The 15,909-nt window shown below is 36.7% G+C and overlaps 1 protein-coding gene across 1 annotated transcript in view; it reads left to right on the forward strand.

Annotated features, from left to right (window-relative positions):
* Window positions 1–177: 177 nt before the first annotated feature.
* The window catches only part of SPAG6 (sperm associated antigen 6), a 79,739-nt gene continuing 64,007 nt past the window's right edge, over window positions 178–15,909 (forward strand). The window contains exons 1-3 of the mRNA XM_069086293.1: window positions 178–632; window positions 4,502–4,853; window positions 5,485–5,580. Of these exons, the coding sequence (XP_068942394.1) occupies window positions 4,829–4,853; window positions 5,485–5,580 (121 nt within the window). The 5' untranslated portion in view covers window positions 178–632; window positions 4,502–4,828. The remainder of the gene's footprint in view (window positions 633–4,501; window positions 4,854–5,484; window positions 5,581–15,909) is intronic.

Below are 15,909 nucleotides of genomic sequence, written 5' to 3' on the forward strand. Positions count from 1 at the left end.
TCCCTCTCCTCTCCTCTCCTCTCCTCTCCTCTCCTCTCCTCTCTTCTTTCTCTCTCTGTCTCCCCTCACACCTCTCCCTCCCTCCCTCTCTCCACACACCCTTTGTCTCTGACGACTCTGTGTGTGTGTGTGTGTGTGTGTGTCTTCGAAGAAAGAGGATGGGGTCGTGGCGGGACAGATTTGGGGCGGGATGGAGCAGTGGACGTGGGACCTCTTTTGGACTAAGTTTCAGATGACTTCAATGTTTTCCGACCTAGTGATGCAAAATTTGGGTTGAAACTTTAACGGGAAGTTAAAACACTTTTTTTTTTGGACGACATTCACATAAACACATTCGCATTTCGGGACAGACTTTGGAAAAAAATGAAACACGTGTGAGTTTTAGTAGCGTTTGCCTTTGAAGAGAGCAAAGCATAAGTTTCTGTTCCCTTTAGGCATCGTCATATTTCATGTCGTCATCTCTGAATACATACTACACCTCAAGTACGTTTCCACCAGTGCTTAGCGCAAGAAGATGACTTTTGGAAGCAAAATCATTCGGGTTGGAGATAAACGTAAATACAGACTTTTTTTTTTGGAAGTTGAAAAGAATGACTTCAATCCCGAGTGCCTGGAAAGAAAAACCTGTACAGGTACATTCCTTTATCTGTCATCCCTACTTAGCCACCTTTGTCCCCATCTAATGATGTTAATTGGGATTGTTACACCTAACAAAACAAGGTAAGCTTTACAGTTTAAGTTTCTGCTTCTATGTAAGAACTTTTGAATGACAAAGGACTAGAGAATAACAACAACAAAAAAAGTCATCGGGAAATACACAGTTTGGGTGCCTGGAATCTTCTCAGATGAAAGGTCTGAGCACCTTGATGTTTTAGACTGCTGCCAAACTTCTATTACATCCAGTTTGGATCCCGTTTAAATCATACGTTCACTCATCGCTCATTGTGGCTTCACCACAGATACATTTTGGGACCATTAATTTGACTGTTAAATATATGTCTATTCTTAATTTATATTGATAAACTCTGCTATGACTTATGTAGGTTTTTTCTTTAAAAATTTTTGCCCTTTTGGGGGGGGCCAAACAATATTTCATTACCATGACTTTAAACATTTACACATAATAACCATTAATTGCATGTTCATCTACAAGCTAAGATACTGTTTTACTTAGCTTATTAAAAATAATTTAACCTGTGGATTAAAATTTTCACAGGCTCAATTTCAACTCAGTTGATTTTTCCTAAGTTTGACTAAATAATTTGATCTGCTTTTGAGAAATGTTACTGCCAAAACAGTATACACTATTTAAAATACAACTTAAATTATGCACAAAGCAAATCCAAGCAGTTATATTTTAAAAGTTGAAACTTTTAGTGTATCAAGGTCTTAGGCAATAATCATTCCTGAGAAATCTGAAGAAAAAAAATCCTCTTAATGTAAAAACTACTAAAATATTGCATGGGATATGTGCAGAACATTAGACAATAAGCCAAAAATTTTTTTTTCTAAACTCATGATTCTTTTGTTTAAGAGCAAGAGAGATGATTTATAATTGCTTGCTAATTAGATGAATAAGGTTTTATGGTTTTATTCCCCCTCTTCTTCTTCTGCAAATAAAGATAAATGAATTAAATGGAATTTAAAAAACCTGGCTGGCATTTTATAATAAAGATAAGAATCCTCTAAAATCAGATTTTCATAAAAATACTCCTTTTGGGGGAAAATTGGTTTTTTAGTGTATGTCATTTAATATTTATTCAACTTACATTTTACATGTGTAAAACCAGTTGAATTTTACTCCATATGTGGTACATACATATGAAACTACACATATGGAATAAAACTCATTGATACATCAAGAATCAACTAATCAACAAACAATTTATTGAGCACCATCTATGTTAGGCACAGTCCTAGGTGCTGTGTTGCAATTCTTCCTAAATCTCATGCAGGTGATAAAATGTGTAAACTTGACATTTTACTGTCAAAACTTTTTTTTCCTTTGGTATTAAACTATTCCTATATCTAATGGGGGTCAAATGCTTTCCCTTAATTATTGATTAGACTGTCAGGTGACATGTGTATGTAAGGATATGCACAACATATATTTTAGACACAAGTGTAGAGGAAAGTAGTCTAGCAGTTAACTGTTGAATATATAGTCTTTCCTGACCACAGAAGTTCTGTATATGAAATGGCTTTGTTTTACATTTGCATCTGTCAGCATTTAAACTTTTAAACTTGGAGATCAATACATATTGTAAAGTTTTTTTTTTAATTTGACCTCATGTCCCTTTTTAAAAGAAGGTCAGAATAAGCAGAAAAAGTTAAGGGTTTTTGTATTTCCAAGTTAAGCTAAATAGTCCATTAACACTATAATACAGTTTCTCTAGGGAAATACTTTAATATATTGACATTTTCCAGAGTGTCATGCTTATAGCCTATAGTAGGAACTTTAAAATATTAACAAGCTCTACTGTCTTGAACTGGAAAGTTTCAACTTTGTAGAACTTTTCCACTTAATGCAGCCTATTTTAAGTATGATTGTAAGAAAGCATTTTCATTCCTTGAGTTTTAAATAAATTCAGGGTTTGTTTTTTAAGTAGAAGTTGTATGTTTTTCCAAGCAAGTATTAAAAAAAAATGATAGACTGAGCCAGCATAGTATTTGTTTAAGGTCTGAAACCAAACATGGAAAGATTTAGTTTTAAAGATGATTTTTTTCTCTTTCAGAATGCAACAAGGAACTGAAAATAGGATTACAATAATGGTTTCTTGTAACTTCAATTATTATATTCATTGCTGTGTTTGTCTCCCTCCTACATCTCTATATGGAACAAGGAGCAATTTGATTTTTTTAGGGGCCTGTTCCCTTAGGGATGCTAAGAGCTTCATTGTGAAACATAAGCCTGGTAGCTGTATAAACTAGTTATGCAGTGTACCACTCTATTCTAAACTAGAGAAGCTAAAGAGGAGAGGAGTGCACCTGCTCTGAGGGTGGCAGGTGCACAGCTGAACACATTTACCCCCTTCCCTGTTTTTCTATTGCCAGTCCACTTACTATACTCCCTTGAGGACTACATGCAATCTCAGTGTTTCTTCAGGTCAGAGAAGAGATAGCAAAGATCTTCAAGATAGAATTATTCCAAATAAAAAAGGTGAAAGAAAAAAAGAACACTCCTTTTCTATAGCAAGAGAGATTTCAAGAGACTTTCTATACCCCATTACTTAAAGGCAGCTGAGGCTACAGACAGACTTCATAGCAGATAGAATTATCATTGGGAATATATGGTCACTAAAAAAAAAAACAATTTGCTTTAAGAATTCACCTTTTCAATAATATATTTGCTAGATTGTTTTGGGGGTCAAGGCAACCTACAGGTGGTTGGATTGAGACCGTTTTCTTGTTAAAAAAACAGTTAAGAGTTGAGATTATTTGAACTAAAGAAGTTTCACATAAGAATAACTTGGCAAAAAAAAGAATAAAGATCTATTCTTTTTAAAAAGGGGTTTAGAACTTTGTCTTCTTCACCAACCCCTTTTATTATATATTTTTACAAAAAAATATGCAAAGTCAAGATTTCAAAGAAATAATAAAAATGAGGAAATATAAAATTTCAAGGTTAGTAGGAGCAAGTCATGGAAATCCAGGTATTTATTGAACTTCATCTAATGGTCCTCTTGTCTTCATTTTCTCTTGGAACAAACAAACTCTTAAAAAGAAAAGCAAAACCTTCCATACAAATTCATATAAGTAAAGAATATAAACCGATTGCTTTGATCTTCAAGGAACTGGGTTTATAAAAGTTGCAATTTTGAAAGGGACCCTGAACATTAAATTAGCAATACTAAGTCGTTAGGAGAGAGAACTTGGCTTAAGAAGCCCGCCCCGGAGTCATGATGACCTGGGTTCAAGTCCTATCTCTGACATATTGGCTGTATAATCTAGGAGAAGTCACTTAAAATCTTAGCACTCCCAGCCAACTTTCTAGGACTATAAACTGCAGAATGGGTGCCAACATGCATTGGAAGATGGAATTCCAAATTCTTAAAAAGCAATTGTCAAATAGCTTAGTAGCATGTGTGAAAATCCCCTTGGTTCAGACTGGGAAGAAGACTGCACTTACCCTAAATTTTACACTGAGTATAGTTGCTAAAGCTCCTTTGTCACTTGCCTTCATGTGTGTTTTCGGAGGCATAGGGGGCTTTCCCCCCCCCCCCCCCCCCCCCCACGTGGATGCAGCAGTCAGGAAAAACCCCCCAAATTTGACTATTTTGCAGGAAACCCTCTAACTGTTCGCAAGCGTCAATATCCACGCCCTTTTCTCAGTGCAGGGAGGGACACCCCTCAATGACTGATTTCCTTCGTTCCCTCTTTTGCCTAACTCATTCTAGCAGATTTGGGGGAAGTCCTTGTCTTTTCAATCGTGACTTGCTATATAAAGGGTAGAGAGTGGAGTTTCCCCTTGAATGAAGCTGATTTTCTTCTTACTGCCCAGGGTGAAGTGAGCATATGCTTCTAGGATACTGAAATGGGCGGAAGTTTCACTTTGAAAGTAGGTGGGCGAACTCCCCACCTGTGACTTACGGCGGGCGTGGTTGGGGACCAAAGAAGGTCTACTCTATGACGCCAGAGCCCACACGGGCTCCGATTTGCCCTAAGACCCAACTCGTTCCGTTTCCGGCCGGTTGCCCCGGAGACTGGGGTACACAAACTTGTCCATACAGTCCGGAGGTGAGTGGGCAGAGCCTGGGGTCCCTGAGAAGAGGAGCCCGGCAGCCGTTGAACCCGAGGTTCCAGACAGTGAAGAGAAGCAAAAGGCGCCATGAGCCAGAGGCAGGTGCTCCAAGGTATGCCCCACCCCGGGGGGCTGCTATTTGGGGAGGGGAAAGATGGGGAATGCAAAAACAGCAGGGTCGGACACTGAGCAGCTGCGGTCGTTTCCTGACATTCACGGTCTGGGTGGGCAACGCGTTCAGGGAAGAAATAGGGGTCAAGGAGGGGTGAGAGAAACAGTAGAGTGGAGTACCGGAGTGGGGCAGGGAAAAATGTGTGGGTTTTTTTTTTTTCCTTCGGGGAGAGATAGGGAGAGGGAAGAGGTGAAGGGAGGGACTGTACAGGAGTAGGAAAACCTTGAGGGAGAGACTCTAGAGATGGCAATGGGGAAAAATGGGGGAATGGGATTGGGGTGGGGATAGGAAAAATTTGAGGAAACGGTTGGAAACAGGGAAAATGTTGGGAAGGGGTTGGGATAGGGCTAGGAAATAGTTGTGGTGAGGGCCCATGAGAAATTGAAAAAAAGTTTGGAAAGACTTAGAGAGGCATGGGAAAAACTAGCGAAGTCGGGGGAGGGGAGCTGGGGCAAGAAAAAAAAAATTGCCAAGAGGGAAAAGAAAGGGCCGGGCATCCAGTATTCGGATACTCTTGTGCCCCTATATCCATCCCCAGCACTTCAATCTCTCTTCTCTTGGCCTATTGCAGTGTTCGAACAATACCAGAAAGCTCGGACTCAGTTCGTGCAGATGGTGGCAGAGTTGGCGACCAGACCTCAAAACATCGAGACGCTGCAAAATGCGGGTGAGTTACTAACGACATCATCAGTCCTCAAGCTTTCTCTCCTGATTATTATCTTGAGACTGGATCGGTCCCCATCTACCTGTCCTCCTTACTATTACTATCTCTACTTACTAATACTGAATGTAATCTCTCCCTCCCTCCTTCTCTCTCTCTCTCTCTCTCTCTCTCTCTCTCCCTCCCTTTCTCCCTCTCCTATCCCTCCCCCTCTCTCTTTCTCCCTCCCTCCCTCTTGCCTTGTGAGCTGTGTAGTTGGAAAGTGGACTCTAAAATTTCCCAATTCGTCTGCTCTACCAGGCTTATGCAACTCCTAGTCCAAAAATTTGCACACAGAGGAGACCATTCGAGATTTTAAAAATCGTTAGGTTGGGTAATGATGGAGAGGTGGAATTTCCAATCAGACTTTAAAAATCGCTTATTTCGAAGCCTTGGTACCTTAGGGAACTCTGCAGGTTGAGTCAAGGCCATAAGGACTGTAAGTCAATTTCAAGGAACTGCTATTATCAAGATTAGATGCTCAGACCATAGTTGAACTTCCCAGTCTTTCTGCCTTTGATCATCTTTGGCTTTTCACAGAAAAGATATTCCAAAGTAGTTGACTTCTTGTTTATCTTCCTATTTTATAGGAAAAAAAGGGCACAAGTGGACATTCACTATAAAAGATTTCAAATATAAAAAAGAATGTCTAGTGAGATTCTGACTCTGTTCCATCTTCCTTCCCCTTTCCCATAGCTCCATTTTGGAACCTACATGCCCTCAATACTATAGACTATACAACAGAATCTATAGACTTTCCTTAAAACTTTTGCTTAATGGGTATTGAAATTATGTGAGAATGTAGTGGTAGACTAGCTTGTCCTCTGGACTAAAGGTAACTTCACTGGCGTCACCTTGCTTTTCCAAAGTGATAAATCTAGTTTAAAAAAGATGGGCATTTCTTTTAGGGATAGTTCTAGTTAAAATACTCATTTTTTTTTCTGAAAAGAGGTTGAAGAAAAAATGGATAGTGTGAGAAACTTTGGAAGTTTATATTCACTGTGTGTTTCTTGGGGAGAGGTAGGTACCACCCCCCCCCTTCTCCTCTTAAAAATCTTCCTTTTATCCCCAGGATTTGTGTTTTTTGTTCTCAATTGAGTTACCTGAAGGCAAGACTTGCAGAGTCCTGCATTAAAATCTTTTGTTCCCTGTCTCTTATGTGTTAGCTTTGTTTCTCCAACTAAACTGTAAGCTGCTACGGTGTCTGGGGATCTTAGGGGGAGTAACTTCAATTGCTTTTGTATCCCTCACTGTGCCAGGCTATAGGTCTGCACAATAAATGCTTATTGACCTGATGGATTTAAATTTTTACAGGCACATGTTGCCTTATTTGAATGTAATTTAGTTTCCAGTCATTTTATTCAATGTTACCCCCCAGAGCCTTTGGGTATGGCCACTTACTAGTGAAGACTAATTTTGGAAATTGTAATATTCACTTATCTTAGTATAATCTTATTTTGTAAACAGCAAGGAGCTATCTGGTGGTTGAAGAAGGAAGTAATTGAACATTATGATTTTAAGTAAGATTGGTGGTAATAAATACATAAACACCACTGGAGTTTATATATATATATACATATACATATATATGTATATAACTGCCTTTAAATGCCTCTTATGTAGTAGAGGTAGATTGCCTTTGGCTATTACAGGCTAAAAAACATGTAAGGTAGGATGTCTAATAGGTTATTTACAGAGTTTAATGAATACAAATGGTTAGGCCAAAGAATTTATAGTGTATCTGTGACAAATAAGACATGAAATAACTAAGTCAATTTTTACTTATTGAGGATGTTTACTTGTTCAGGATTTATTTATGCTGATAGAGAAAAGAATAAAATTAATTTTTAAAAGTACTATTTAGAAATGAAATGCTATTTGACTTATGTTTCTTGAATTCCTAGAATGTACTCAAGTTTTTCTGAAGTGTATCTTCCACAGATGATTTTCAAGTGCCAAAATTAATACTTTGAATTTAAAATCAGTGAAGAAAACACTCCGTATTTATTTGCTTAATCTTTTTTAAAAACCCAAAACCTTGTTACAGAAACTTTTATCATGATTAGGCAATAATATTATTGAATTTATCACAATGTTTTTGCTTAAGTAGCATAAATTTAAACAGTTTTCAAGTGTCACTTGAGTCTTGGAGTTGGTACCCACAATCATAGTGCCTCACCAATATAATTTTTTTTTGGAGATACTAATACAATTCATTTAAAACTAATTGAATGCTTTTTTATTTTGACTAAATAGACCCACAGATTTGTTGAGGTTTTAAAATAAAATCGACATAATTTAGAACTAAAATCTAAACAAGGAAAATAGTTATTAAGGGATTACTTGCACATTTTCTACTGAAGTATCATGATAGAACTTGTTTTTTTCCTATATTTTTTGACATTTTTCAATGTGGAAGCTCTGATTGGAAATGCATAAAGAGCATCAAACTTTCTGTAAGAGGCAATGGGATGTAGTAGAATACTTGCATATTAAACCAACTTAAAAACTTAATAAATGTATGACCTTGGGGAAATTATTTTTCTAAGAAGGGGATGATACTGTTTTCATGACCTCCCTCATAGGGCTGCTGGGAGAATGCACTTTGTAATCCAAATCATTACACAAATATAAGTTGCTACTAGTACTAAGTGTACTTTAATTGAGAAGCACTGTGGAATATTGGAAAGAGTGATGGCTTGGATATGAGGAAGATCTAGGTTTAAAGTTCTACTACTTGTGTTTATTGGCTGTTTGACCCTGGGCAAGGCACATGAGCTCTCATTCCTGTAGACAACTTTCTGAGACTAGAAGATACTGATCTACATTGATAGAGGACATTTCCTCATCTGGGCATTCCCTCTATCAATGAAATCACAAATCCAGTCACAATCCATATAATTTAATTTAAATCCTTCATGTGATGACAATTAAATTGGAATTTTTGCTTTTTTGTGAATTGGTTTTGTGCATGTAATTAATCTCATAATAATCCTGCTAAGTCTGGAAACCCTGATAATATGTATTCAATACTATTTGGACAGAGATAACTCCAGTGTCACTATTTAAGAGAGTTTGCAAAGCTTTCTTCCCTTATTATCATGTGAACCCAAACCTACTTTCTTAATTTTATATGTTTGTGAAGAATGAGTCTCTAGTATTTCTTTCACCATCTTTCTTTGAATTTTTCATTTTCATCTAATCCTAAAACTACTTCTCTCTAAATAATCAGTAACAGATGACCACTTCATTATAGATAATATACTGTCATGTACACTAGTTGTGGAATTTCTGAAAGTAGGAATAGCTAGTAGTTACAAAAAATGAAAAAATAAGGCATATGTTTCCTAGCATGTTGGAGTACAAGGAAATAGTCATGAATGTTTGGTGGTCCTTCCAGATTTAAACTAATAAAAACTCCAGGAGGATTCTTTTAAAACCACTTACTAACATGGAGTAAATGATTGGGCACTTATTACGGTCTTGTTAGAGGGAAAGCAGGGAATACCTTTAAAAATGAGACAACACATTTTATAGATCAAAGTTAACATAATAAAATAATAAAGCGCATTGAAAATCAGATATACACATTTTGTAACAGAGGATGGGAATAAGGAAATATCTTTATGACTTTTAAAGTCTGTATCCTACAGGTAACATGGTACATTGAGAATTACTTGGGTAATTCTGCAAAATAAATAAATAAATAAATAAATAAAGGAAATTAAAGTTTGCTTTTAGTACAAAGTAACCTCACTGCCCCCCTGCCCCCAGCCTAGTTTATATGGATTGGATATCTAGACTGTCCAAATAAATAAAACCAAATTAACAAATATTTATTGAATGTCTATTTTGTATTCCAAGTACTGTAGGGGGTAGAAATAAAGAACTATCACAACTATTCATTGTATTTGGCATAATGATTGCTAAGCAGCTGATATTTATAGTGTGTTTTTTCTCATAACAGCCCTGTGACGTGGGGTGTGCAAGGGCTATTACCCTCATTTTATAGATGAGAAAGATGAATCTTAGAGAGAACAAGAAACTTGTCTGAAGTCACAGAGATAGTAACTAACACCACAGTCAGTATCTGAACCCAAAATTCGGACTCCAAAGAACTCAAATGCTAAAGAACTCTATTAGCATCTTTAAAATGGCTGCTTTATTTGAACAATAATGATCATTTGGAACCGGACATCATTCCTGTCTGTCATCATTCCTTGACTTTAAAGTAATTAGTTTTGATCAGAAAATGAATAAAATAAAAATAATGTGATTAAGAATATTCTGTTAGGAGAACATTTTTCCAGCCATCTTCTTTCATATTTCTCCCTGGTTCTCACTTCCCCCTATAAGCTTTTATAGAATGTTTTCCAGATATACTGGTGTCTGTCTTGATGGCATTAGCTACCCCAAAGACACTAAAACTCCAAAAAATATAATAAAGCAACTCCAGTAAAATCCAACCAGTCATTTAATTTTTAATATTTATACTGATGAGTCCTGCAATTTGAAAATAACTGAAACTCTATTTTTATACTAAGCAGTAGAGTTCTCAAACCTGTAGTGTCTTGAAAAAAAAGCTAAGCAGAAGACATTCATATTTTGTGAAAACATGCAATATAATACATTCTGTGTTGGGTTGCTCAACCTGTGTCTTACTTTTTCTGTGCCAAATTCACTTAACTTGGAAGGATTTCACTATTTGTCTGTAAAGTATTTATTGGTTCTTGGAAAATGTTGTTTGCTTCGTGAAAGATAATGCAGTTTGATAGTCATCCAGATTGCCCACAGACTACAAAACTATAAAAATGTGTAAGCATAGATCATTATTTTTCTTTATCTGGGTCAGGATTAATCATGGCGACAAATAGCATTTTAATTTTTGAAGCTCACATCCCCCAGCTTAGCATTTTATTCTTAGTGATGTTAGAAATATCACAGAAATTTCTGTCTTTTACTCTCACATTTGATCTTTTCTGTTTCTCCAGGCTTTAAAGGTTTGTTTTAAGCAGATCAGTCTTGTCTTGGTTTTAAATTAAACTTGACATGTTAATTTGTTTTTGAAACTTCAAACATTGAAATGTTGTTTAAAAAATTTGTCACATACACACAAGCACACACACACACACACACACACACACACACCCTTGTCCAAACCCATTTACTTAACAACCTATCATATTTTTCCTGTCCAGAAAGCTTATTGGTTTTTGTGCAATATTTTTTTTTCCTATTTTGGAGAAAGTTTTAAAAATATTTGAAGTCTTTTACACAAATAAAGGGAATAATCTTGATTATTCAAGTCATAGTCTACAAACCCACAGGACAGAGTAAAAGACCAACAAGGCAGAGGTATGAGTTGATGAAATTTTTTAAGTGGATTAAAGAGGACAGAAAATTGCAAACTGTAATTTTAAGGTTAATCTTAATGGTTTCAATTTTACTAAATAATTTTAAGGAAGTTGTGTGACATATTGGATTGAATTTAATTGTATAAAGAATCAAGTTTTATAACACAATGTATGAAATACATCAAACATTAAACATAAAAAAATATAGCTCTGTTACAAATGTGGGGATGGGAGGAAAAAGAAGGAAAATTGACATTTTTCTTTGCTATGAGACTGGTCAACGGGGGTACGTTCCAATGTGAGTTGCAGATTTTAGAATTCAATGTGATTTTGTTGAGTAGATATAATCTATATTTGAACAGAATACAATGAAAAACAAGAGGGTTTCATGGTTTTAAGTTACAAACTTTGATTAGAATGGGAAGAGCTTTAAAGATTTCTGTTAAAATGTGTGTCTTTTAGTGATGGTAGAACCATCACATTTAGACTCTAATATCATAGGACACTTGTGAAATTTCATGAAGGAAAATAAATGTGGCAAGAGTAGCTGGACTAGATCAATGATACAAAGAGGCAATTTTGAAGGTGTTGAGGCCCAGTTTTCATAGTACCTGACAGTGGGTATCAAAGGTTTGGGAAAAAATCTCAGACCCCATAATTATGGAGAAAATGTTCCTAAAAAATGCCAACAACTACAAACCCATATGCTTACTTTCCCATCTCTGTAATTTTTTTAAACAAGAGTTGGTGAAAATATGAGAGGGAAACACATGGGCTCTCAAAAAGGTTGTTTTACAGCAGACCAATCAGTCCCCAGGGCAGCTGGGTGGCACCATAGTGCATAGAGCCCTAGGCCTGGAGTCTGGAAGATTCATCTTTGTGTGTTCAAATCTTACCTCAAACACTTTCTAGATGTGAGAGCTTGGGCCATTCAGCTAGGGCTGTTTGCCTCAGTCTTCTTATCTATAAAATGAGCTGAAGAAGGAAATGGCAAACCATTCAGGTATCTGTTCTAAGGAAACCTCAAATAGGGTCATAAATGGTCCAACGCATCTGAACAACAATGATGAATTGATCCACATGCATTTATTTAGAAATGGTTACATGCGAACTGTTGGATATGCAAAGACAAAATGAACTAGTCCTTTTCCTCAAGGAGCTTAAAATCTATAATGGGAGATATGTAAATATAAAGAATAAATATAGAAGTGTATGTAAATACAAAATATCTGCAAATAAAATACCAGAGAGTGTTATTTAAGTGACTATCAGAAAGCAGGTGTTTCAGTAGAGCAAAATTCCACCTTGCATGCTCTCCTAAAAGAGAGAATCTTCTGTTATCTGTCAAAATCATACAAAGATGCAGCAACAACAACAGAGATAATATTTTTATTGACCCTATTGTTAGTAATGTCAAGCAAAGCACAAAATAAAGAAATGTATGTTCACCAAAGGTACTTGTACCCAGAGGATATCCTGGGCAGGCGGCCAACAGAAGAGGGAATCCCACTAGATGGCAAGGTCCTCTTGGTGCTTCTCTTTCTGGATCATGGCATGCTGATCACATGTGGTGTCTAAGATGTTCTTGTTTGTGGATGATATTGTATTATTGGCATCTAAGCCACAAATATTGCAGAGCTCCCTAAAACAGACCCACAATTACTCAAAAGAGTTTGGCCTAACCACATGGGGAAAACAAACCAAATCAAATGAAATAAACAAAATCTCAAGTAAATAAAAAAGGCTTGTTGTTCAGATTGTGATTTGTGGTTGAATAGATTACTATCAATCAGTACATATATTATGGGCATGCACTACAAATAGACCATAATCTGGTGCCCAGAATGTATAGGAGGAAAGAGTAGGGAGGGTTGCTTTTGGAAATTGGACAGAACTTTCAGTGACTCTGAGCTTCTCCTTGAAAAACAAAGGCCTATATTTTTAATAAAAATATTATATATTTATATTAATTTATTATATTGTATAAGACATAATATTATATAGTGATGATACATGGTTGTGAATCACTGAATGCCATTCATTATATCCAAAGAATTAAAATTGGAGACCAACCAGGTCAATGAAGAGGCATAATATGGACATAAACAGAGTAAATTACATTATCTTTATAGAATTCCAAAGGAAGAGGAATGTAAAGTAGTACCACCATATAACCGATAAGGGATCAGAGTCAACCGACTCAGGTTTCAAGCTTGTAAGAGTTGGGAAATGATTACATTATTAGCAAAAATAGGGTAGTTAAAGGAAGGAGCCAGTTCATAGGGTAAAACACTGTTCAGTTTTAGATGTGTTGAATTTGAGGCAACAGTTCCTGACTGAACTACATTAAAAGCATCCTAGAAAGATAGGTGGCTTTTTGATTAAATATTTCCAGAAGAGATCCTCCCTTGCTGTCCACATTAGAGTGACCTGTCAATAATAACACACAGGAATGATTATTTCATTGTTTTGCATATTCTAGGGTACCTGAGGACCATCTTAGGAATTTGGGTCAGCTCTACCTTGATGGGATGGGAAGAAGTATTTTTAGTTTAGCTTCAGAAAGCATCTAAGTAGGCAGAAACTTCCTCCACCCAGGTCTATATTCCTGACATTCAACTCATAACATGGATCCAAATCAGACTGGGGATCCTCTAAAATGTCTCCTATGTATTGGCATACCTGGGAAAATATCAAAACCAGTCTGTATTTCCAGGAATTTCTTGGACCTAAGGACTGTCCAGTCCTAAAAAGTACCCTCAAGGTGTGACCGTCAGTTTTAGAGAGAACTTTGGAGACTTGAGAGACATTTCTTAGTTTGCTTGCTGTGCTGGGGATGGAGGCCTCACAGCTGACCTGATTAGCCTGCTGAGCCAGGACCGAGGGGCCCCAGTTGCTGATCTGTGCTTCCGCTAAGAACCTCCAGCTGCTTGCTCCAATACCACCTATGCTGGACTGTGCTCCCCTTTTACCCAAGTGAGACAGGCTTTTCCTGAAGTCCTCCTAAATTACCTTGGGCTGCAAAACTGTTTCACCTCATCTTTTTATGGGTTCTGTCACTCCATAATTCATTTAGAGGTTTAAAGTTGTTATGAGGGAGACCAGGGAGAACTCAGGCAACTTCCTGGACTCTCTGCCATCTTGGCTCCACCCTGAGAACCATTTTTAGCGCCCAAGTGTGAAGTTTCTTTTCTCTACAAGGAGAATATGAGCTCCTTGAAGGCAGGGTCTGTTCTTCTTCTTCTTCTTTTTGGAGGGGGGAAGGTAGGGGAATTGGGGTTAAGTGACTTGCCCAAGGTCACAAAGCTAGTTTTTTGTGTTAAGTGTCTGAGGCTGGATTTGAACTCGGGTCCTCCTGACTCCAAAGGCCGGTCCTCTATTCACTGCTTCCCCTAGCCTCCCCCACCCCCACCCCACCAAGGGTCTGTTATTCTTTTGTCTTATTATCTCTAGAGGCTGGCACAGTGCCTTCCTTGCACATTTGCTAAGTTTAATAAATGTGAGTTGAATTAAAGTTATTGGGTCAGTGAGATGTTAGGAACTCTCAGAGGAGATGACATATTGACTTTTCTTAATGTAATACAGAATATCTTAAATATAGAAAGTGATTAATGAATATTTATTGGTTGATTTGATATGAATACACTTATGTCTTCCTTATCTGTTTATTCTTTTTTATGTTATTTAACCACACTTTAAAGAGAGATTTTTTTGAGCTGCTAGACTAGCAAAATGTTTACAGACTGTTAATATACTAGCATATTACTTGTAGAATTTTTCAAAATTCTTATCCTCTGATAGTTGCCCTATTATTACAAGTCGCACTTGTTCTGGCAAAATTTTCTCCTTCTCTCTGAGAATTCCATCCCACTGAGTGTGTTTGTTGCAGCAGATGTGTGTGAGTATGTATGTGTGCACACACACAAAAGCTTTTGTATGATCAAGGTATCTATAGATCAGCTGAGTTTTGCACACTTCTTATCCCCATTCCCTCTGAACTTTTGATGAAATTACAGGATGCAAGGGATCAAAGTAACAGAGACAATGAGGTGTTAAATTCTTAAAGGAAATGGAAAGTACTGTTTACACTTCTTCATGAAAAGTGAACAAGTTCTTCAGTCAACTTCTTGATGCCATTATAAGATGGGATGCCTAGCCATTGGTTGGCTAAAGGATCAGCCAAGGCCATGGTGACCTTAAAAAAGCAAGATGCTCTCTTAGGGAGTTAGTTGAAACAGGAGGAGCTCTGTCAGTTGGGAGAGAGAGAGAGAGACAGAACAGATAATCTCTTTAGTTTAATAATTTTAAGAAAATAACAAGGTGAATATATATGCCTTCTATCTTAGAAGAATACTATATATAGATACTCACATTATCAACTAAAAACTTAGATTAAAAGGGAAAGGGCAAATTATTTACCCATGTTAATCTTTTAAATTTTGCTTTATTGAACTTAAAGAGGACCATATGGAAATTATTTCCATTAAATCTATTTTTATATTTTCCCATATAATAATTACAAACATAATTCGTAGCCAGTTCTGGAGTAAAACATAACTCGAATGTCAAAATACATAAATATTAGCAATGAGGTCCTATAACTACTGAAATATTTTATGCAGTTAAGAAAGTCTGCCAGTTATGAAGACTGTGTGGTTGGACTGACCTGCTCAAGAGATGGAGATAGGAGTTGATTTTTACATTTTAATCTGCCACAAAAAGAATGTAAAATAGTGATCTTGAATAACTATATTAATAGGTACTGTAATGTGTAACACAGTAGACTATAGTAGGTGCCAGAAACTTTTGGCACTAATGCTAAATATGTTGAGCTAATTTTCATTGGCAAGCCGGCATTTGGCTACCCTCATGCTCTCTCTCTCTCTCTCTCTCTCTCTCTCTCTCTCTCTCTCTCTCTCTCTCTCTCTCTCTCTCTCTCTCT

This window comes from Petaurus breviceps, unplaced genomic scaffold (genome assembly GCF_028583685.1).
Source record: "Petaurus breviceps papuanus isolate PSGF00001 unplaced genomic scaffold, PetGlider_PUasm1.0 178, whole genome shotgun sequence".
Lineage (NCBI taxonomy): Eukaryota > Metazoa > Chordata > Mammalia > Diprotodontia > Petauridae > Petaurus > Petaurus breviceps.